General features: G+C 33.2%; 1 protein-coding gene across 2 annotated transcripts in view; it reads right to left on the bottom strand.

Moving 5' to 3' along the window:
- Window positions 1–2,423: 2,423 nt before the first annotated feature.
- LOC144958098 (transmembrane protein 245-like) overlaps window positions 2,424–26,111 on the bottom strand; it is a 48,671-nt gene continuing 24,983 nt past the window's right edge. The window contains exons 15-19 of one of the 2 annotated variants that reach the window (XR_013642333.1): window positions 25,318–25,492; window positions 22,279–22,442; window positions 15,311–15,332; window positions 2,567–4,529; window positions 2,424–2,517 (exon numbers count right to left, since the gene is read on the bottom strand). Coding sequence is in view for 1 of the 2 variants with exons in the window: in XM_078889742.1 (XP_078745868.1) it covers window positions 14,009–14,082; window positions 22,279–22,442; window positions 25,318–25,492 (413 nt within the window). In the remaining variant the exon portion in view is untranslated. Of the gene's footprint in view, window positions 2,518–2,566; window positions 4,530–12,686; window positions 14,083–15,310; window positions 15,333–22,278; window positions 22,443–25,317; window positions 25,493–26,111 lie in introns of those variants that run through there. The other variant, XM_078889742.1, reaches the window with a different exon arrangement.

The raw sequence follows: 26,111 nt of genomic DNA, 5'->3' as shown, positions 1-26,111 counted from the left end.
GAGATGATTTACAAGGAAAAAAATATCATCTCCCAAAACAATAACTATGCATTTGACTGTTTCCCTCCCAGCAGGGACTCCGATCAGGACCAGGACAAAAATAAGTAATCTCATTCCAAGACAAAGACAGTAAGCATGTTGGAAAACAGGAACAGGGGAATAGAAGACATAGTAAGTACCTCCCTGCACACTATGGGAGGTCAGGAACCCCACCCAGAAAAAAGGTTTTAACCAGTTAAACAGCCGTACTCTGAAAAGACGCCGTAATAAAATATTTGGCCAGAAAACTCGTCCTTCAAATATCGATCGATTTAAAGGCCCTCATCTTGGCAAAAAACTCTCACTCACAGTCTCAGGTTTGAAAGTTTTTGCCAAGATGAGGGCCATTTAAATTGATCGATATTTGATTGAAGGACGAGTTTTCTGGCCAAATTTCAAAATACGTGTCTATCCATAGTACGGCAGTTTAACTGGTTAAAGTTAAAGTCAAAATTACCAGGATTAGGAAAAAAATTAGTTTAGTTATTTTGTTATTGTTGAAAATCTAAAATCAAAACTGACTCTTGCCAATGGAGGCCTTTACTTTTTTAATTCAAATTTTAAAAGTTAAGCTCAGGAGTTAATATTAAGAATCAGGTACACCCCGGCATAGCACTGATTTGAGGTGACCGGTCACAATTAGAAAACCTTAAAGAGTTCCCATAAGTCATTGCTTACTTTAAAAACCAACACCTTTGTGAAAAAACAACCCAAAACAAACAACAAAAAAACAAAACAAAAAATTCAATTTCAAATAAATAAGAAAATTTGAGACTTTACATGTGTGTCCATTTGGGAGCATTTTTTCTTTTTTACATTCTTACTACTATGAGCAAATTTTGTTAATTTCCTATGAAAAATTCAATGATCAATCATGCTTATTTTAATATGTCATAAAATGGATTATTTGAATACGACCGATTAACTCAAGTACCCTAAATGACGTTTTGATCTTTTTCTTATTAAAAATCTTTCTCTGACAAAATAAAATCCAACTATTTTAGAAAAACATTGATACAAATCAATAATAACATTTATAGTCATGGAACGATTTTCTATGCAAAGGATAAAACTTCTAGTCTCCCCCCCCCCCCCCAAACTCAAGTCATTAAAATATTGATATGAGCAAAAATTTCATCAGCTGTAATCGAGAGAGAAAAACAACAACGAAACGATATATATATATATATATATAAAATAAAAATTCAAAGGGAAGGTTAATATAAAATGACCCCCTCCCCCCAAAAAAAAAAAAATAAAAACAAAAACCAATAAAACAATATATTTCGTAAAAGTTACATATTATATGGAATTGAAAATGGAAATATAAGGCAAAAGATTAAAAGTTCACAACATTAAGATACATAATCTCTCTCTCTCTCTCTCTCTCTCTATCTCTCTCATTCAACTGAGTTTCTTCGACTCCGTTATCTCTCTCAGTCTTTGTTAAAAATAACCACCCCCTTCTCCTCCACCTTAAAAAAAACAAAAAAAACCCCCAAAAAACAATGAGCTAGAATAATAAGATAATAAAAATATTATATAAATAAAAATTACAAATGAGCAAAACTCGTTATTAACTTACAAGCCAAGGTAATAGTTTTACATCAATATGAGCGTATATAAAAAAAGCTGTTGTTAAGATTGTAGGGAGCGAAAAAGACGAATGGAGCTTTGGACGAAGCGAGCGAAGTCTTCCGCTCTCTCACGAATCATGAACTGATAACAACAACAAGCTAAGACTTCTGATCAAACTTTTCCCTTTTATTATCATTCAAGTTTCATTAAATTACTATCGTTTGTATTTAATCATTTTGTTATTAAGTTATTTCGAGATCCTATAAGATCAATAATTTTAATGCACAGTTATTGTTAAACTAGAATGTAATATGACAAGCAGTTGTTTGCAGTAAATGCAGGTGGTAGCAATAGCATATAATAATAATAATAATAATAATAATAATAATAATAATAATAATAATAATAATAATAATAATAATAAACCATTTATCTATTTTCCTCACTTATATTTCTAATCTTAGGCAATGATAGCATTCAAGGATAACACTGAATGATAATCTTAGAGTTGGGGATGTTTTCTCAATAGTCATCACTACAATTGTCTTGTTATTTCATATTTGAGTTCTACTCTGAAAAAAAAAAACCCTAAAAACCCAACAAAACAACACAATTCCTATTGCAGTATTTCTCATGACAGTTATTATAGCCCATTATTCTTTCATGACAAAATGACAAATTGACGAAAATGGCAGTCATTTTTCCATTTAAATATCCCGAACATTTGATGTTATATTTCAGACATCAAGTTCACTTATAATCAACGATGATTGCAGTTCCTGTACTGTGGTTGTCAATTGTTTAGCGGGTTGGAAAAAACAGTTAATGCACATTTTACTTTATAAATATCGGCAACATTGAGAGTTCTACATCATATAAGCAGTCGTAGCTAATAAGTCACTAAGTGCAGTGACAGTCCAGTGCACTCACAGCACATGAGGGACAATACTAAGGCAATCCTTTATATCTATATCTTTGATTTAGCTTGTTAAATACTCAAGTAAGGATTAATCGTACATTTTTATTCTCATAATTTTCAACACATTTAATTACCTAATCATTAAAAATATTTCTTAAACATGTGTTTCTCCGCTAACCTCAATCTCAGTCCACACAATATCCCTAAGGAAAGTATTGAAAACAAATGAGATAAACACTTCAAACAAAAAGTAAAAGTTTCAGATGGAATTAAAGAGTGATCGTCGAGCATTCCAAAATCTCGCCTCCTCCTCACATGTCTGTAAAACAATCCCACATCACCACACAATTAACTTCCAACGATTATACAGATGACCTTCCAGTCAAGATGATGATATTGGTGTTTCACAATGTCTTAATTTCTGTTGTTAAAACTCATCTTCATAATATTTGCTGCCAAATCTTCGATTATAACTTATTCATCCTTTTGATTTTCAAGTTGCTGTCTTTTTTTTTTTTGTTTGTTGCTTTAGGTCTCTTCCAACACAATTGAGGTTATATGAGAGACCGCTGAAACAAAAAAACAAGCAATCTAACAAAAATAGTACAAATGTAAATCAAAATCATAACCTATCATAAGCTAAATTATAAATAACCAAGGACAAACAGGCAGAAGATTTACAGAAAAAAAAATATCCCCTGTCAAAAATACAATCACAAACCAAAGAAGCAGGATAGGCTAGTAAAGAGAAGAAGAAACGACATCACTATCGGATCGTACACCCATGCGAACATCATAGGTATATGATTCAAGGGTGATGCTCCCATCCAACCACCCGCAAGTTGCTGTCTTTGTGTGTACCCAATTCTCTATTTCAAAAAGAAATAATAACATAATTTTCTGATACTAAAAATCACTGGATCAAAAGTCAAATAGGTGGTGGACTGTTGTGACAACTTGTTGATGTTTATCTTGGATGGTGATAAGTTGTCCAGCTATATAATGATGGCATTATACTGGTCTTATAGAATAGTTACATACTTATCAATGCATCAGTTATCAATGCTTTCCACATGTCCAATAAATAGAATGGTTATTTCTAATGGCGAATGTAGATGATAGAATATGTGATCTGCCCTCTAAATAAAGTATCATGCCATAGTCACTCAGATGCCAAAAGATTTATAGGAAAACCAAAATGTGAAATATTTGCAGCATAATAAAATATTACATTCGTCAAATCTGAATAAAACAAAGCATATTAATTGAACAAAAACGAATATAATAGCTTTAAAAAAACAAAACAAAAATAAAGAAAATACCAAACACAGACTGTTTCAGGCTCAAAATGCTTCATACCCTAATAACAAAAAAAAAAGGTAAAAGGTTAATACATCGGTTTAAATCCAGGCAGGTGGAGGAAAACTATTTGGCTAGTCTAGTTGGAAAATACGAGGTTGAAATGTTTCCATTTTGACTACATGTTCATTGACTAGACGTGTCAAATAGCTTTACCCCGCTAGTCTGGATTGAAAGTGATGTATTCGAGGTTTTTACCGTTTTTGGTAACATTGGCTGAAGAAGGGTCTTGATCCTGAAACGCTCTATGTTTGGTATTTCATTCTCTTCTGAAGTTGTTCTATTCATTTTTTGTGTATAACATTTTACAGTCCACAGCTTCTTTATTAACTGAATGTAAAATTCACAATTTCGACTTTGTATTAAAAACTTTTTAACACCTTGCTGGACCCTGAAATAATACCTTGTAGCGCATGTCATCATTTGTTAGGATAGCTATAAAATAAATGATCAAGTCTCGTTGGTATCTTAATTAATAATAAAATCCATTCTGTGTTTGTAAAATAAATGATGTTTGATGTTGACGACATCCAAAAGGCTGTGATATGTCGATGGCTATCCAACCCAAACTGGGACGTCCAATCATTTACTGCTCATGCTGTAAGGTCCCACCATACCGTCACTGCTTACAGACCTGATTTGGGGGGGGGGGGGGGGGGGGGGGGGGGAAGATATAAAAAAAATTGAAAACATTAAAAATTGTTGTTTTTAAAAAAGTAGGTTTATGTCTATTTATATCAATCATACAATTAAATCGTCAGCTAATCTGAAAATTAAAACAAACGCTGTAAAAGGATTATCTTCCATATATATGGATATATGAATAAATTATATAAATACGTATGTGAATAAATTATAAAAATATATGAATTAATTATATAAATATAGGAATAAATTGGATAAATATATGAATAAATTATATAAATAAATGAGTAAAATAAATTAAGATTTTTATATAAATAAAGTATGTGAAAATATTTTTAGATAATGAAAATTTGTGGTTTATATAATCTTTTATTGACATATATGTTCTCTTAAAAGTTGGAAAAAAAATATCAGTCAGATTAATTTATTTATAAGATAAGGATTTTTTCTTTACTCATCATAAATAAATATATAAAGATTAATTTAATTCTATGATGAAGTGGTATTGTTGATATTACAAAATGATCCGATTCGAATTATATTACAATAATCGGTTATCATAAGTAAAGACTAAAGAGGTAATTTTGTTATGTGTGTATACTGATACATGAAAATATAAACATAAAAGATCCGTGTAAAACTAAAATCATAATCATAACATTAAGTGAATTGAAATTAAATTGAGAAGTGCGTAGCATCTACACATACTCATATTTAAAACCAATAGTAGTTACAGAATTATCTAATTTTTCTTTTCATTTATTTATTTTTGCCAATAACTTTAAGGTTAATATCCATATGTCTATATTTAGTGTGTATGTATATAAAAGAAGAAGATAAAAATAAACTGGCAAAATGACGACAAACGTTAGATGTCTCGCACTCCTGAGGTTTTAAATAAATAATTAAAAAAAAAAAAGTTCCATAATTCTGGATTTTCAAAATGTGAGAAATATACAGACCTGCCTACTTGAAAATTTAAAATATCCGTTATTTTTAGGATATATAAATTGTATATTGCTATGGTTAACATTAAAAATCAACGATTCATCATCGTGATGATTAGATAATGCTTCGGAATCCTTTAAATGATGTAGTTTGGCATCAATTTTCATTTTCCATAAGTTTTAATGACTTTGACTTTGAGATGCTCACGAAGTTCTGAAATTGAAGCCAAAAAATTCGTAATTCTACGAATTTTTCGTAATGGTCGGCAGGTTTGGATATATAGTAATGCTTTGTTTTATTAAAGCAGTTGGATATGGAGAGAAAAAGTTGAAGGGAATCAAAGGGAAGAAAAGTAAGTGGAAGTAACTATTGTCTGTAGTTGAGTATTAGAAATATCAAAAAGTATACGGAGAGTGTTGTGTTCTAACCTAATATTAGGTATCCCAAATTAACATTTCGTTATACAAATAGCAAAAAAGTTAAATTACACAGCCACATTTGACTTCTCAAATCATGGAAAATAACACTCTATTCATATTGTATCAAAAATAAATAAAAGTGTTATGGGGTTTTTAAAGTTTCAATTTTTGATGATTTGTGAAGAAAAATAAATATTGGTTAGGGAAAGAAAAAAAAATTAAAGGTTTTGTTTGCACAAATGGTGCTTTGCACTGGAAAAAAAGGCCAGCAGGCCCAATCTTCAAAGGCTGCTGATTTTAATGGTACAAGTTTTTCACCAGTAACATAAATTCAAGAGAAAGAGAGAGACTTAATCTTTGATGATTTGTGAAGAAACATTCACCTGTTAACAGCAGTAGTTTGGGCTGAACATTTTAACACAGATAGACTCCATATGAAGGTCTTTCATTCGCATGAAAAGTCAAAAACTACTTTTGACAGTACTACTACTGAACATATGGAAAATATATAACAACTAGTTAACTAAAAACAAGTTCAAAACAATTACACAATCAGAGAAAAATATGAAGAATTACTGCCATTTCAATAGACATTCTGATAATAAATAACAAAACACTGTAAAAGCTAATGTTTTTAGTTTTTTCATGTCAATGATAATTGAATAAAACAAATCTATGTATATGCTCATTTTTAATACATTTTTTCCAATTTTGAAAAGTAGCAAAAACCTCTAGGAGTTAAGGGATCATTTCATTGACTGGAAAAAAAGAAAACCCAGCATAAATATCCTGTCACTGCAGCACTTTATAGAGTAATGGTGGATCACTTTTAACAAATGGGGGGGAGTGAACATCACAGTGAGCAAATCAAAATCATCACAATAAGCAAAGCAGAGGCAAGAAAAAAAAATGGAGATTTTACTGGTACAAATGAAACTGCTAATCAAGGGAGGTGTCGTGGATTTGCCTCAGATTTAATTAGAATTTAAATATTAAAAGTTTCATGCTCTTACTTCACTTGGAAAATCCTAAATGTCCAGCATTTCATTTGTCGTAGCAGCCAAAAAAAAAAACTGGACTGCACCCGGGATTCATCTTGGTCCCTGTTCGTGTGAAGCGAGTGCTCTACCAACTATCAGGACCCCCCCCACCCATTATGATAATAATGATAATAATAATAATAATAATAATAATAATAATAATAATAATAATAATAAAATAATAATAAATAATAATAATAAAATGAAAATAATAATAATAATAATAATAATAATAATAATAATAATAATAATAATAATAATAATAATAATAATAATAATAATAATAATAATAATAACAATAATAATAATGATAATAATAATAGTAATAGAACAGTAAAGTTGGTGCCCCAAACGTAAACAAAGGTCGAGAAGCACATGGCAAACCACATGTTCCTGTCTTGACAGCTCACGTTCCAATGTAAATAATAGAAAGAAAATAACCTTTAAAATTTGGCTGTTAGGTGGCAAAAGAAACACATATTCATAAATACTCGATCATGCATCAAATAATGTCTAGATATGGATATTTTATGGAACAAAAGGTAAAATTTATCAAAAGTTACGTCTATCTATTTTTAGACCAGAGCAAATTATTGCGCTGGTATGAACAAAACGAGAATTATTCGGAGCCTGATTTTCATAATAATTTAGTCTTATATTATTATTTCTGCAACTGTTAGATTTTATGTAAACATATTTTCAATACTGAAAGTGTATTGCCTACAACTCAAACTACAAAATTGGGAGACCTATATTGTGCGTAAATTATTCCGGCCCCTAACGGAAATCACTAGCAACTTGTTATTGTTTACGTTTGGGGCACCAACTTTACTGTTCTATAATAATAATAATAATAATAATAATAATAATAATAATAATAATAATAATAATAATAATAATAATAATAATCTAATGTAATCGAACCAATTTCTTTTGTAATCGAAAAATACAACACACAAAACTTCATTTCACCAATTTTAAAAAATTCAAAAACAACTGATAACTTTGTAAACTTCTCAATAAAAATGTTGTTGTCTTTTATTTTTGTTTAAAAAAATAAAAATCAACTCTGTAGGACTTGTTTCAAATTAAATTAATCATCGCAAGTGAAATGCACTTAATTTTCAATAAACTGAAATCTCGTTCAAGAAAGAAAATATTTACTTTGAAAGATACCTAGGAAACGTTACCAGTCGCATACATCTTCGCTTCATGCGCCTACTGTGTTGGGAATTCCCCTTTTGAACTATAGGGAGAGACCTTTATCAAATGTTTAAAAATAGAGGAAACCGTTATAATTATCATTATTATTATTATTATTACTATCATTATTATAATTATTATTATTATTATCACCATCATCATCATAATTATTATCATTATCATTAAAATAGTTCATGATATCTCATATGACAGAGACAAACATCATATTTAACAAAATGTTAAAAGCTGAAGACTGAGAATTGAATAAGGAAACAATGAGAAACATTGTAATAGACAATGAAGAGCACAAAAAAACAAAACAAAACAAAACAAATTTAATCACGGTCGTGTGTAAAAATGAATTTGACATAAACGGATAACGACAGAATTATACATTTAGCTAAAACAAACAACCCAATCAAATTACACTAAGCACACACACACATACACATAACAAACAAACAAACAAAAAACACCAATAATTGATTTAAAATAACTTCTAAAAACTAATTGGAGACCACTGCTTTCCAAAAGAATGCGTTCACACAAAAGATGAATCAAAGGAAAAGTTATTCAAGATCATTTCACCAAAAAATAATTATTAAAAAAAACAACCCCCCCCCCCCCCAAAAAAAAAATATTAAAAAAAAAAAATGATCATGTATTGATCAATTCGAGTCAGTTGCCCAGCTGTGGCCATGAGGGTATAATGGTACATAGTAAGTTACCCCTGCTCACTAGTTCGAATAATTCTGATGGGCTTATCAACTCACTTTTCATTTTCTCAAATGATCCTACTTAGTCATGTTATTAAATACAACTCACTTTTCATTTTCTTGAATGATCTTACTAGTTGTCTTATAAAAACAACTCACTTTTCATTTTCTCAAATGATCCTACTTAGTCATGTTATTAAATACAACTCACTTTTCATTTTCTTGAATGATCTTACAAGTTGTCTTTTAAAAACAACTCACTTTTCATTTTCTCAAATGATAATGATCGTACTTAGTCGTGTTTTAAAAACAACTCACTTTTCATTTTCTCAAATGATCCTACTTAGTTGTGTTCTAAAAACAACTCACTTTTCATTTTCTTTTAATTTTCTATAGGTAATCGTTATCGTTGCATGGTATTGTGGCTTTGAGTTGACAAAGGCAACGTTTGAGTCACATAAATCTTACATGTATATATTTGTTCTTTTTTTTTTTAGCGAAAAAGCGATTATGAGTTTATTTTAGATTATCAATGCGAGGTGTCGGCATTTAAAAGAGGTGATACAAATGCACAATGTCAATCGATATAGCTTTGGGCATCCATTAATAAAAATACTGAGCTTTTATATAGCGCAAAATCCACTTAGCACTTTAAAAGGGTCCCTGGCCAAGAGCAACATGTAACACTTAGAAAGAGATATGAAACCTGTTTTTTCAGACAGAGACAAAGCTGTTAATGGACAGGTACTCATTTAAAACCTGAGTACAGTGAAAAAATGTGAGTAAAGAGCCTTTTCCAAGGACTCAACTATGTGCCGAGTGAGGCTCGCACCCAGGACCTCCCAATCTGAAAGCGAGTGTCATACCACAAGACCGCATAGCCGCACTCAAACCATAAATATATTTGATATTCCTTTTCCCTCCATATTTTTTTCCTGCATAATTGGTCTAATCATTTGTATTAAATGTTTTTTAAATATAGCTCAAAAAAAAAAACAAATACATAAAAATCCCATAAGGCATGGGAAAAAAATCTTAAGTTTTATGCTGAAATACCTTCCTTATATAGCAACCCTCTTTGTATGCGTAATACACTCTTTTAGTTTTGACAGGTACCCGTCAACATGACTTAAATATACACATTTGTCTTGGGCAGCACTTTTAGTTTTTCTAAAAATCTTGTTTGTAGTGATATCGGCATGACAGCTAAACCGTATGTAAGTATCTCAAGATAGTGATTATAAACTCTTTGTTCTGCTTTATTTTCTATAAGGCCAAAAATCTGATTTTGTAAACTTCATGAGCCCGTTTCGAATTTTCAAGAATTTTGATATACCATAAAATCATTGACAAATATTCAAGATGTTCCACCTGTCAACATGAATTCTATGTAGAAAAAAACAACTTATTTGCCAACATTATTTACATCTATTGTATGAAACTTTGTTTCAGATCAGCAGATCCATGTTTTTAGTCCCGTTGTTGGAAGCACACAATTGAATCATTTGACAAGCTCTAAACTCACAATTTCTCCCTATACTCCGGAGTAAAATGTGTACCTGGCCGGTAACAGTTTTGTCTCTGTTTTAAAAAGTTCTTACAGTGCCTTATAAGTGTCATGTCTTGTCCTATAAGTTAAGTGTTGCTGTTGTTTTGAGACTCCTTGTAAATCGCTTTGAGTATGTTCAGTGGAAATATTGCTCTATATAAAAGCTCAAGATTTTATCAAGCCCTTGTCAAAGATTCATGACACCTTTAAAATTAAATTACTGTAGGAAATATTTTTATCAGATTTTTGTTTTTTGTTATGTGTATCTCCAACATGTTTAGACAGCCCAACCCTGATAAGCAAAGCGGAGGACAGGACTGGTTTGCGAAGACTGGCTGGTGAAGCTGCACAAATGTCTCCTCTACAGCTGTTACGATCAGGAGAATGAGGTGAGGTGAGGTGATCTCAAACAAAACCTATTTTGACAGTATTGAACTGTGCATGTAACGAAGACAAGGAAAAATAAAAATATACATACAGACAAGCATAAATTAATAAAATGACAATTTTCAATACTTTTAAAAAATAAATGGCTTCGCCTTCTATGAATAAATGGTGCTTTTCATAACAACATTGAAAATGCTAGAAGATATGGAGATGCCTAAATGAAGGGATAGCAACAGTACCAGATATGAAAAGAGAGAGGGAAAAATTGTGCACAGAAGAAAGAGTGGGAAAAATAACAATAATAATAGTTCCTTATCATAAGTAAATGTAAAAATACATCAAAATTAATCTAAATTGAAATCTGTGGAAAAATTTGGTTTAATTATTAAAAAAAAAAAAGAAAACCCAAAAAACAAACCAAAATCTGACAAAGCTCCAAACTAAAAGCTTTCTTTTTTTTTCTTAATGTGTTTAGTTTTTGTTAGGCTTTTTGTTGGTTTACTTCTAAGTCATCGTATTACCTTTTTATTGTTGGTTTGCTTAATCATTTTTAGAAAGTCATAAGTCTATGGCAATACCCAATGTAAATTTCCGAAAAAATGGATAAATAAAGTTAATCTAATCTTATTACAAGATTCTAAAAGGGTAAAAAAAAATGTGTGGACATATTTGATACATTGTCCTCACTTTTATTTTGTTCAACGGTTTTAAAAGTTATTTTTGTTCTGATTTTTTTTTGGACAGATCCTTGAATTAAAAAAAAAATATATTGACTCAGATAAAACTGATGACAGCGAAATATTTCCATATTGTTTCAGAAAAACTTTAAAACGATGGGTTTTTAAAATATTTTTTGAGTCAAATGTGTTGGTAAATTAACTTAACAGCACAGCCTTAAATACAATATATAAGACAAAAATAAGGTAATTGAACATTGGAGTCTGGAAAATAGATCTCGTCCAGTTCCGTGTTACACATGTAAAATTTCCCACCAGAGGCAGGATTAATGTAAGTAGATTATATTATAATATATATTGTGACATCTAGAGTTAGAGAGACAAAATTAATATTACGAGAATAAAAAGACAAGAGATACATTTACAATAGAATGTCTTGCAACCAGCCACAGTGATCACCCTACAATAGTACGAGAATAAAAAGACACGAGATACATTTACAATAGAATGTCTTGCAACCAGCCACAGTGATCACCCTACAATAGTACGAGAATAAAAAGACACGAGATAAATTTACAATAGAATGTCTTGCAACCAGCCACAGTGATCACCCTACAAGATTATGACACCAGTTTTTTAATATTATTATTTTATCAAATTAATAGTTTCTGGTTTAAACCCAAGTTTATGTATATTTTCAAAGGTGTGAAACGTCATTTTCCTTTCCTATTCTATTTAAGCATTTGACGATTTTCATCACTTGTTAATATAAGAATTCTTTTTTACAGAAAAAAAGAAAAGAAAAAAACATAATTAAAAAAAAAAAAACAACTTTAATTTAAAAAAACAAAAAAAAACCCAACAAAAAACAAACCAAAATATAATCATAACTTTTCTTTGCTTATGTCAAACTTCATTGTCTTCCACAAAATTTCAAACTCTCGAAACACCTTAACCCTCTCCTTACCAAATATAGGAAAATCGTCAAATTCATTACGATACAACCAACATTTTTTATTATTCAAATTTCTTGTGTACATCATAAAATGAACAATGTGTTGTAGAGCATGTTTTGCTAAAGAAATTTTGTATCGCAATAACTTTACTGCCATTGTGTTTGAGTGATAAAAAATACATTTGTGTGTTAGTTGGGTGTGACGTTTTGGGGAAAATCCTGGAAATGTCTGGTAAGGAGAGGGTTAAGTCTGGTTGGGTAATTATGATCTCTTCAAACTGAAAATCATTTTTGGTTATTTCTAGCTAAAATTCCCTTTAACGTTTTCTTTAACCAAAATCCAATTTATTTTATTTTAATTTTAAAGTCAAAAGAGAGATAATAATATGAGCTACATTTGGCGATAAAATAAATGCCACATTGTTCCAAATTTGATTGAATGAGAACAGTATTAGGAAGTTTAAAAAACAGTATTATTTAGGATCAACCTTACTTCCTGTTTGGGAGTTCCCCGATAGCTCAGTTGGTAGAGCACTCGCTTCAAACGAAAAGGGACCAAGATTGATCCTGGGTGCAGTTGAGATTTTTTCTGACCCCCCCCTGTCCGTCCACCAGTGAAAGGGTAGCTAAGTCTGTTAGACTTGGCAGAAAGTACATTGTGATAGATAAACTAGCATTCTATCCAAAGGATAGCAAGCAATTGCTTTTGTCCGTTTCACACTATAGAAACCAGGATCAACTCCGGCTTCATGGGCCCAAAGAACTACTTTTTTTTTTTACATACTTGCTGTTTCTTGATTTCAAAAATAGTATGTCAAATCTATGTATGTAAATAAAGTGAAATATTTAAACTAAATGAGTTAATATGCGACTTCCTTTTGAAATAAAATATCAAATTAAAGCTAGGTAATCAAATGGTTGCATGGGATTTTACGTTTACGTTGCATAAAGCCTTTCAAAGCATTTATGGTTCACACAAATTAATGGTGAGGATTGAACATTTTTGCTTTTAGGAAACAAGTGATGCCATTTTCTCAATCCGGTAATACGTCAGGGTCTGCTAGCTATTTTCAATTGAAAAGTTTTATTGATTCATTAATAAATAACAACAAAATTATACAATTTTAAAAAGGTGGGAACCAAATCCAAAACCCACACAAAAAAAAACAACAAAAAAAACACAAAGTAACAAAATCTATGTTTACTTTTTAAATAGCACAGACTTACTACAGAAGACCATTGGTGCTAACAAATGACAGTTATAGTTATAATATCAGTCTTTAAATGAAATCTGATTGGAAAGAATATGTTTTTACAACGTCTAGGAAACTCACACCCCCCCCCCCCCCCACAAAAAAAAGAATAAAAAAAATAAAACAGAAAAAAAAAGTGTGTTCTGTACACCTAAATATCTCTACCAAGTTTCAGCATTTGGCTCACATCAGTATAACACCAGATTGAAGTGATATATCACATAATAATATTTGATTTCTGGCTTGGCAGCAAGACAGTATAACAACGAGCAGTGGCAAAAAAAAATGTTTAAATTAAATAAATAAATAAAAAGGTTTCGGTCACCGAGATGATTTGAATCCCTCCCTCTTATTGTGTGGAATAACCAAAGGTCTGAGTCGGAAATGAGGCTTCACTGAAGACAAGACAAGCACCGTTTCAAAGAAATCGAAAGAAAAATGTAAAAATTAAATTCAAAAAAGAAAAAAACAACCAAAAAAAACAACAAAAAAAACAACCAAAAAAAAAACAAAACAAAACCAAAAAAAAAAAAAACCAATAACAAAATAAGAATAATATCCCAAAGAAATCAAAACTGATCCATAATACAAATTTTTTTTTCTCTTCAAATTATGAAATAATGTGAAATTCACACAATATCCCAGCTACTGGTCTTCTCCTACTCCATTTTCGCAGCCAATACCAGCATGTAGGTAGGTGATGAGCACTGCACTGCGTCTTGTTTGAATGCTTACTCTACTCATTAAAAAAAACAAAACTGTTCCATTGTCAGTGCGGATAACTAGTTCATCTGACACAGTGTTCCGGTCCCTTTGCATGTGAAGCGAGTGCTCCACCCACTGAGCTATTGGGACACCCCCAGAATAGACAAACCTCTCCAATATTCTAAGTTCCGATTGCAACTGATTTTGTGGCAGGTTTCGAAATATCACAATTTTGTTTTCATTGCTTGAACTAATCTTATATTTTAGAACTCCAAAACCCTGAAAAATGTTTATATATATAAAATTGTGATTGGTATAATGCTAACTCAACACAAAATATTGAAATTGCTAACACAACACACACACACACACACATGCACACACACAATAACAAACAAACAAACAAACAAAAAAAAGAAGCAAAACATAAACAACTACACACACTCCAAACAGATGTCACACATGTTAATACTGAGGGATTTAACAAAACTAATATTAAAAGTTCGCACAAAATTAAACAATAAAACAAACCAATATATATATATATATATATATATATATATATATATATATATATATATATATATATATATATATATATATATATATATATATATATATATATATATAAAATAAAAATAATAAACAAAAGTCATAAAAAAAGCGACAAGTGAAGCAGTAATCTAAATACAGATTGGAAAGGAGATTCGGTTAAAATATCAACCAACCCAGTCAACCAAAACCAAACTAAGCTTAAAACTGTAACCAGAAAAAAAAAAAAAGAAAAAAGAAAGAATCGGAGCAAAAACTAAAAAAAAAAAAAAAAAAGAAAGCAAAACCCATCTCCCGTGAGAAAATACAACTAAAAAAAACCCCCAAAAACAATAAAACAAACAATATTTCTACTTTCGAATTAACCTGGGTCTAGCTGGCCACAAAACTGAGAAGAAAAAAAAAACGAAAAAGGGAAGAGATAGATAAATATTTATCAAGTATAATATATATTGTATTGATTTCTCACATACAAAGCAAAGGGATTTAAATGGAATTATTCAATTTAACTCTTATCTCTATCACAGACGTGCCAACAACTTTTGAGAGACAAAATTCGGGAAACTTTATTTTTGGAAAATCTGGAATTGAAATGAAGATATGATAGTGGTTCTGACGATGATGTTGATGATGATGATGATGATGCTGATGATGATGTTTTTTTTTCTCGAATAATAAAACACTATCAAAATTACGAAAACAACTGAAAATTAGGGAAATCAGGAATCAGAGCAAATATCAGGAATTTTCCATTGAAATCTGGAAAGTTGGCAGGTCTGCTATTGTAACTCTTACTATTTTTACCAAGACAGCAATCAATGCAAGGTGACCCACACTCAATAAGTCATAGCACTGTTTCTGCTCTCTTGGTTTAAGCCTCTCCTTACCACCTACACCAAAATCATCACATTTGTTACGACACAATATACATTTTTTCTTATTCAGATTTATTTTGTACTTCACAATGATCTTTGTTTAATTAATAAGAACATAAAATTGTTTTGTAGAGAGATTGTTTGAGTTTAAAAAAAGCATTTTTTCTGCTAGGTAAGCCTGCCATTTTGGGGAAAATCCTGAAAATGATCGGTAAGGAGAGAGTAAATATGATTTTAAAAAGTAAAAAAAATATATTAAAATTATCGTAAGTAAATTTCTTGTTCCCTAAAAAGCACAAATCAAATTTGTGATTCGTCTTTTCTATTTGAATGTGAGATGGACTGAAAACAAATATTGTATAACACACAATGTTAGGAAAGCTTCACAAAAAAAGCCTAGTTCCGACAATTAATAAAACACAAATCTAAAACGTCTTCTTTTTCATCACCTGATGCAATTTATACATTTAAAAAGGTGTTAATCTGTACTGTAAGAGGAATGCTGAAGAAAACAGGGAGGATAAAATTGTAAAAACTGAATGCAATTAATGGGCAGCAATTTGACGAAGAGTTGAATGAAAACAAGATATAAGAGGAATAAAAAATAAATTTTGGAGAGTAAAGGGGAAAAACAAAATCTACAAATATTATCCCCCCCCCCCCTCTCACGTGATGTGGAGAGATTTTTCACCTTGACTGAAACGTCCTTCTCACCAGGCCACATAATTTGTAACAAATAAAAGACTTTTTTTTTTAATCAATAAAAAATGGGTTTTTTTTTCTATTAGTCTATTATACTAAAATAAAATTTTCCTCTTTCAATGAGTTGATCAGATGTGGTCTGATGGATTGATTAGATGTGGTCTGATGGATTGATTAGATGTGATCTGATGGATTAATCAGATGTGGTCTGATGGATTGATTAGATGTGGTCTGATGGATTGATTAGATGTGGTCTGATGGATTGATGAGATGTGGTCTGATGGATTGATTAGATGTGGTCTGATGGATTGATTAGATGTGGTCTGATGGATTGATTAGATGTGGTCTGATGGATTGATTAGATGTGGTCTGATGGATTGATTAGATGTGGTCTGATGGATTGATTAGATGTGGTCTGATGGATTGATTAGATGTTGTCTGATGGATTGATTAGATGTGGTCTGATGGATTGATTAGATGTGGTCTGATGGATTGATCAGATGTGGTCTGATGGATTGATTAGATGTGGTCTGATGGATTGATTAGATGTGGTCTGATGGATTGATCAGATGTGGTCTGATGGATTGATTAGATGTGGTCTGATGGATTGATTAGATGTGGTCTGATGGATTGATCAGATGTTGTCTGATGGATTGATCAGATGTGGTCTGATGGATTGATTAGATGTGGTGTGATGGATTGATCAGATGTTGTCTGATGGATTGATTAGATGTGGTCTGATGGATTGATCAGATGTGGTCTGATGGATTGATCAGATGTGGTCTGATGGATTGATTAGATGTGGTCTGGCAAAAATATGGTGCATAAGCTCCAGGTGGAAAACCTCGTTTAAAACTTTGATGCATACAAATGCACTCTATGCAAACTCTAATCTCTCTAAGAACATTAAAGCTATATGAATGAGTACATAATATTCGATTCTTAAACTCTTGCTTTTTGAAATTCTGGACGTGTTCCCAACCACTGCACGAACTTGCGAGTGCGCGTTGGGAACAAAGTTCGAATTCCAAAACGCAAGAGTTTAAGAAATGTTTTATAAATTATTATAATAAACATGATATCATTACGCGTTATTATTTAAGGAGAGGGGTGGAATAATATGATTTTCCTAACTTAAAATATAAAATTTGTAATTGCTTTAGCTTTTGCCTCAAAAAAATAATAATAAAATATTAAATGTCGCTAAAAATGTCGATTAGCCTAAATAACCCTCCACATGATAATATGATTAAAAAATCTGAATGATTTCAGTAGAACAAGACATTAAATTCTTTTCTACGTTAATCTAGACAGTAAAAAGACATTGTCGGTTTGGCTATGATACTGAAGATGATGTCTCCACCCATATTTTTTTAACATTCCATGTTAGAGCAGAGATTAACTTTTCAAATGCTTCAAGTGTAAGTCTAACAAAATATCCAAGCTCAAAAGCATAGTAAATAGGCATGAAAACTCTCGACAATTCAAAGAACAAATTAGTAGTGGTATATTTATACAGTTCTACTTTTTGAACAATCTAGTCTGAGATCAAAATGCACCATGACAAAACTAAAAACAATAAGGGAAGAGGTTGGTGGGGTAAGGGGGGAATGGGGAACTTCTAACAAAAAGGAATTAAATTGATGGACCATCCCAGAGAGTAGTGACACTTGAAAATGTTTATAAAAATATCTTAACTCTTTCAGCGTCATTAGCCGCACTGGTCAATGGCCGTATTGTACAGTGCTGATGGTGACAAAAAGTCAAAAAGTAGGAAAATGTTGAACGATTGCCTTTAAGCCCCATATTTTTGCACTAAACCCCACTTTTAGAGCAATTGAGATGATAGACTATCAATGATACTCTAGCTAACTTCTTGAGAGTGGGAAACTGCACCTGCCTGTAGGGGCAAAAGGCCAAAGTAAGTAAGTAAAGTTTCATAAGTAGACCTTTCGAGCCATTTGGCCCACGGTGCCGAAGTTTATCCCGGTTTCTATAGCATGAAACGGACAATAGCAATTGCTTGCTACCCTTTGGACAGGATGCTAGTCCCTGATGGGTGAACAGGGGGGTCAGAAAAAACAAATCTCGACTGCACCCGGGATCGATCTCGGTCCCTTTGTGTGTGAAGTGAGTGCTCTACCAACTGATCTATTGGGAACCCCAAAGTTTCATAAACTATCTGACTATTTCTTAAATTTCAAACATCTAAACCATCCTGGCATAATACTGTTTTGAGACAATTACAGAAACCTGACACAAAAAAACAATTTGTATTTCTTGTTGATTGATAAAATCTGCTATGGTCTTTAACATTAAAAAAATAAAGACAATATAAACCAAAACAATAAAATCCCGAAAAAAACCCAACAATAATATAAAAAATAATCTATGCCATTTTCTCTTCAAATCAACTTTTAAAAATGCTCCAGAATTGACATATAGTTTCAAACTGGAATTGCTCAACAGCCATTGATCAAAAATACAAAATGATCCCTTCAAAAAAAAATTTTTCAAAGGTTTTGTGAACAACTAATACACAAAGTTAAACGGTGACAGCGTAAAGGGGAGCATGTTTTCACGGAAGACTGCTGCCTCGCTCGGTTGGGAGCGTGATGTTCGTCAGGTCACACCGAACCGTCAGCCAGTTACTAGGCGAAATAAATTTAACAAATGTGACAAAACCAAAATTGGGACATGGAATGTCAGGACCTGTGCCCAAAAAGGAAAACTAAACAACATTCTAAAAGAAATGAAACGGCTCCAAATAAATATTCTTGGCCTGGCAGAGATGAGATGGAAAGAGCAGGGAACCATGTCAAAACAAGAAAACAACATGACATATAAGATCATATGGAGTGGTGGAACCTCTTTCCAAAAAGGAGTAGGGATGATCTTAGACCAAAAATCAACCAAATTTTACAAAGGGCACGTAGCAATCTCAGACAGAGTTTTGCTGGTTAAGCTAAGAGGACCTGTAGTTGACACCAATATTATTCAAGTTTATGCACCAACAGAAGAGGCGACAGATGCAGATATGACAGAGTTTTACCATTCACTAGACAAAGCAAAACGAATGTGTAAATCACAAGAAGTCCTTATGGTAATGGGGGACCTAAATGCTAAGATTGGCAGAGGCAGAGATGGTGACATAATCGGACCACATGGACTCGGAGACAGAAATGAACGAGGAAACATCTGGGCAGATTGGTGTAGAACAAATAAATTAATGATTTCAAACACCTGGTTTCAACAACACCCAAGAAGAACCTGGACATGGCAATCACCAGGGGACAGAGCAAGGAACCAGATAGACTTTATAGCAGTATCATCAAGATTCAGAAATGGCATATTAAATTGCAAAACCTACCCAGGCGCCGATGTAGACAGTGACCATGTCCCAGTTGTTTGTACAGTAAGGATAAAGTTTAAAGCTATTCAGAGAACAGCTGGTAGAATAAAGAGGGATTACAGGTTATGCAAAGACAATGGCATACAAACAAAAATGAGAGAAGAATTTGAAAATGCACTCATGATACAAAGCCAAAGTGAACCTGATAACGAAAAATGTGAAAAACAATTTGATATATTCCAAAAGTGTGTCAAAGCAACTACAGAAAAGCATTTACCAATAGCTCAAACAAACAGCAAAAAGGAATGGATGACAAATGAAATTCTAAACCTATTTGAAGAAAGACGAAAATGCAACAGAAGGTCTGCAGAATACCAAACATTGAACAACCACATTAAATCCAAATGCATCGAGGCACACGAGAACTATCTAGACTGGAAATGCTGCGAAATTGAAAGAGAATACAAACCCAACCCCCAACAAGCTCACCAAAGAATAAAAGAACTATCAGGGAAAAGGAAAAGCAAAGCAGCAGGAAGTTGTATCCAAAACAAACAAGGGGAACTGCTATTTGAAGAACAACATATAGAAAGCCGATGGGTAGAATACATAGGCGAACTGTACAATGATCCAAATAGAAATGAACCACCACTGAAATTCAAAGAACCATTAAGCGGACCAAACATCACCAAAAGTGAAATTGAACATGCCATGGAACGAATGAAGGATGGTAAAGCAACAGGCCCTGATGAAATATCTGTAGAGGTATTAAAAAGCCTAGGAGATCTAGCAATTGATGAACTTCACATATTATTCAACAATATATACAATACTGGGAAAATTCCAGAAGATCTCTGTAACTCTATTTTCATAGCAATACCAAAGAAAGCAGGTGCAGTCAGATGCGAAAATTTTAGAACTATAAGTTTAATAAGTCACATCAACAAAATACTGTTGCGTATAATTATCAACAGGCTAAGGAATAAGATTAACCCCGAAATCGCAGAAGAACAATATGGATTCCAACCTGACAGAGGGACAAGGAACGCAATATACCTCCTCCGTGTTTTAAGTGAAAGAGCTATACAGGTTCAGACCCCACTATACCTCTGTTTTGTCGACTACAAAAAAGCTTTTGATAGAGTACGCCACGAAGAAATACTAAAACAACTGCACTCCATTGGCGCTGATGAGAAAGACCTCAGACTCATGCAAACATTATACTACACCCAGCAGGCATCTATCAAAATCGGAAACTCTACAGGAAATTCCATTCCTATTAAGAAAGGAGTCCGTCAAGGGTGCGTTGCCTCACCAGATCTGTTTAATCTATACCAAGAAACAATCATGAGGGGCATAAATAATATGGAGGGAATAAAAGTAGGAGGTCACAACATAAATAATATAAGATACGCAGACGATACGGTACTCATTGCAACATCAGAAATCCAACTTCAAAAGATTGTTGACAAAGTGGTAGTAGATAGTGAAGCCAAGGGAATGGAAGTGAATATCACCAAAACAGAATGCATGGTAATACAGAAAAACCCCGAAAACAACAACACCTGCAATATAACGATTCACGGCGAGCAGCTTACCAACGTAGAAAGTTTTAAATACCTAGGTTCAATAGTGACAACAGATGGAAGATGTAACCGAGACATACGAGCAAGAATAACTCAAGCCAAACAGGCCTTCATGGACCTGGGAAACATTTTGAAAAACAAACAGATGTCGTTCGGGATTAGATTCCGAGTCTTGAAGTGCTACGTGTGGCCAATCTTGTTCTACGGATGCGAAAGCTGGACTACAAATGCAGAAACACAAAAGAACATTGAAGCTTTTGAAATGTGGTGCTTGAGAAGGATGCAGAGAATATCGTATACCGCACACAAAACGAACAAAGAAGTGCTAAAACAAACATACCAACAAAGGAAACTAATGCCCTTAATAGTGGATCGACAACTATCCTTTTTCGGACACATAGTAAGGAAAGATAAGAATGAATACCTGGCAAGTTGTGGAAAAATACCTGGTAAACGCGCCCGGGGGAGACAAAGAAAAACACTCATAGACCAACTGAAGGGCTTCACCAACCTAACAATCCAAGAGCTGTTTGAAAAAGCAAGAGACAGGGAGGAATGGAGAGAGATAATTCATGCAGTATCCGAAGCCTGGACCAGGCATGGAACCTAGAAGAAGAATACACATCAAGAGAGAAATATCTGGGCTTGGGCAATTGGAGTTCAAATGAATGTTTTATGCAACTTCTCACTACATGTCCAAATGTCACATTTGTCTGGGTTGGTCCATATTCCCTCTTGATCCCGGTATTGTGCATTGTGTGTGTGTGTATGCTTGCGTGTATGTGTGTGTGTTTATGTGTGTAAGTGAGAGAGACTCACCACTGGCAGTTCCTGGGGTGTTGGCATCATTCTTCAGCAGAGTGTGATAAATGTTGACAAAGACGATGAGGCCACAGAGAATCATGGGGCCTATGAGGGCCCCTTCCAGGCCCAGCCAGTACATACCTCCTGCAATTGCGAGACCAGTGATGTATGGGTGGCCCCTGGGGGAGGAGAATCAATTTTGTAAATCACTAAAACTTGTGTAAATAATTTTTTTTTGCAAGGCACTAAAACCGATTTTAAAAAGAAAGAAAAACGTGAGTTTCCTGGATTAAACATGGACTGTGGTGCTGTGTTTGCAGTAAATAACAATGTGAAATTGAATGTAAGCTTCAATTTAATAAACGAAAACAGAAAAAATGGACATTTCGGGTTTCCCATTATCAACAAAACAGGATGAATGAAAAACTACAGACGAATGAGTGTTTCATTCATCCTGTTTTGTTGATAAAGGGGAAACCCGAAACATCCATTTTATCTGTTTTTGTATATTAAACTGAAGCTTGCATTCAATTTCACATTGTTACTTATTTCTTCGAGCAGCAACATGTACATTGTGTTTGCAGTAGAAGGTCTTAGGTCGACAACAAAACTTAACAGTTTTCTACCAGGAAAAAAAAAAAGAAAAAAATTTGGCCAATCATGTTCAGAATAAAATGGATGGATAGAATTAAAAATGAAGAAGTATGGAAAAGAACAGCAGAAACCAGTGGGAGAGGAAATATGAAGAAGACGATGGAGGTGGATTGGACACACCCTTAGAAAGAATGACTCCACTATAACAAAGAAAGTTTTGGACTGGAACCCTCAGGGCAGAAGATCAAGGGGAAGGCCACGAGGAACATGGAGAAGAATTAAAGAAGCTGAAATACAGAGAAGTGATAAGACATGGAACGAGATAAAAAAGTTAGCTCAGGATAGAGAAGGATGGAAACTGTCTGTCTGTGGCCTATACCCTGAACCAGAGTGAAAAAGGCAATGATGATGATGATGATGATGTTCAGAAGGCCTGTAGTCCCCTAATTATTTGCTTTTTTAAAACTGCTTTTAATGGTTTTACAGCGCTTGCAACACATTAAGGTCATATCAGCGCCAGTAAAAAGGTAGAAAATGGGTTAGTAAAAAGTTCTAGAATTACATTTAGGGTACCCAAGAAAAGGTAAGACAAAGGGGAAATGGTTCAAGTAGGAAACAAATGTAGATTCCAAGAGCATACTATCAAAGTACTTAGTTTGAAATCACCTAAAAGTCTCATCCAGACACAAGCACAGGTCCCCATTAAGAGGAATACACTCAAATGTTTACAAAGCATATGTAATATATCAATAAAATATACTACAGTGCATAAAAGAGAGATGATTTACAAAGAAAAAAATATTATCTCCCAAAAATAACTATACATTTGACTGTTTCCCTCCCAGATAGGGTAAGTGGCCAGTGCCTAAACAAAACCAAGTAATTTCATTCCAAGACAAAGACAGAAAGTATGTTGGAAAGAAGATAAAGGGGATAGAAGACACAGTACGTGCCTCCCTGCCCACTATGGGAGGTCAGGAAACCCACCCAGCCCTAATTATTTGGGACACCAGCGGCCTTCATGATTTCTGAGCAGAGGAATCTCCATCTTTGTCTGTTTGATCCCAAATCTCTGATGTTGTTGAGGTCTTTTGTAGTTGATGTTAGGCGGAGGTTGATATTGGCAATCTTTTGAGATCGTTGTTGAGTTTTATTAATTGGCAATGAGGGGACTGCGTGTCTTTTGTGTTTAGGCATAGCCATCATTAATTTATAGCCTGATACTAGAACTCTCTGGGACTTACAATTTGACATCACTTTTTAGGATTGTGCAGCGTCTAGTGAAATGTTGTTAGTAGTGCTCAAGGAAACAAGTGCTCCCATTGGTTGAACTATTGAATACAACTCACGATTTGTTTTCTTTTGTGGCCAAAGACTTGTCTTTTGACCTTATTTTTTGGTCAGTATCAGGCTATAAGTTAACGATGGTTACGGTTTAGGTCCCAAATTGGTGATGTAGAATGACAAAGCTGGGAAGCCGAGGTGCAGTATAAATAGCACATAATATTAACAACACATGACCGATATTGCTTTGCATCTAAATTGTGTGAAATGATGTTTTTTGTCTCTCCTGTAAAATTCTGGCAAAACCAATTATTGTTTAGAGAATATCACTGTCATCATGCATCTATTTCTTGGTAAAATAAACAAACTTTGACCAATTTTTGGCTCAAATTTGACTTTTAAACCAAAATTTGACCTGCCAAAATCTGTATGCAGATCTGCCAACCCTTCACATTCCAAAAGTGGAATCAGAACGTCGGAAAATAGGAATTTGAGACAAAAACAGGAATTTCACCATTTTAACACCTCCCCCCGCTCTCTCTCTCTCTCTCTCTCTTTTTGCTTTTTTAAATTCTTACCATTATCATTTTTTGAAAATCGAAATTTTAGAAACAATGGCGGAATAGTACAAAAAGAAAGAGTGAAAATAGGAATGATTCCGCCAAAAGCAGAAGGGGTGGCAGGTATGCTGTATACATGAATTAAATCTGTATTGTTGCAGGTCTATTGGAGGAAAATCAGACACCTCCAGTAAAAGATTAAAAGTTTACATCGAACCAGCAAATGAACCCAACCTAAAAGACGTATAAATGATTATACCAGCTTAAAAAAAGAACAAAATACAAAACACTGAACGTTTTGGGCTCAAAACTTTTCTTCAGCAAACAACAAAAATCAATAAAAACATAAATACATTACTAAAAACCAGATTGACAACTAAACATTTCATATTTTACATTCCAAAATTATTCTTTAGCAGATAGGAAGTATGAAATATTTAGTCTATGATCTTTTTTTTAGGTTGTTGGCTGAAGAAAGCTTTTGAACTTGAAACCTTCCATGTTTGGTATTTTGTTCTTTTTAGAAGCTGTTATATTCATTCTTTGTTTATTACTTTTTACAGTCCACAGCTTCTAGCAGCCTTTCATCAATCGAACCTAGAAGACAAACACTCACCCTTTGATCTCACTGTATATCTTGGCATCCACGAAAGAAGATGGCAGCATGTGAGCTAAAAATAGCATGAGAGCTGCAAGTCCACGGCCTTGAACAAGCCACAGCTCGATGACAGCTGGCAAAGAGGCCCAGTAGGGACCAAGGAATGGGATAGCTGCAAAGATGGCTGCCAAAGCTGTGGAGATCAATATGTACTGATTTTTAAAACTTGTGACCCAGCACCTCAATCTGGTTAAATTTCAACAAGCTTCATATTTATTAAACAATAAAAAAAAAAAAATGGAAAAGAATATTTTATCCAGAGGTGGACGTGGGCAGAAATGTCAAATATGGCAGCAAACCGTGATTGTTGGAGGTCTACTATGTCGGCTTACTAACGAAAGAGTGAAAATGGAAAGGCTTCTTATGGGAACAAAACAGACAATGGACGTTTCGGGTACAAACCCTTCGTCAGCACAACAATACACAAATAAACGTGGAAAACAAATAAAGTATAATGAAAAATAACTTGTATTGTCTGTACTCAATGGTGGTTGCAGTATGAATGAAATGTTAGCGTGACCTTTCCATTTTCACTCTTTTGTTAGTATTTTACGATCACCGGCTTCAGGCAGCCCTTACCGTTTTCTATGTCGGCCTTATGTGCATTTGAAGCACCAAGAGGATAAGTATAAGCATTCATCTTGCCTAATGCCTATCAAGTATACATTGTCGGGGTCCGTTGCCAACCACTCCACACACTTCATGATTAAAAAATTCTAAGTTTCATAGAAAAGATATTTAACAACATTAAA

This window comes from Berghia stephanieae, chromosome 12, assembly GCF_034508935.2.
Source record: "Berghia stephanieae isolate SIO BIC M18660-M18661 chromosome 12, UCSD_Bste_1.3, whole genome shotgun sequence".
In the NCBI taxonomy this organism is placed as follows: domain Eukaryota; kingdom Metazoa; phylum Mollusca; class Gastropoda; order Nudibranchia; family Aeolidiidae; genus Berghia; species Berghia stephanieae.
Note: the sequence above shows the minus strand (reverse complement) of the source record. Positions and strands in the feature narration are given on the sequence as shown.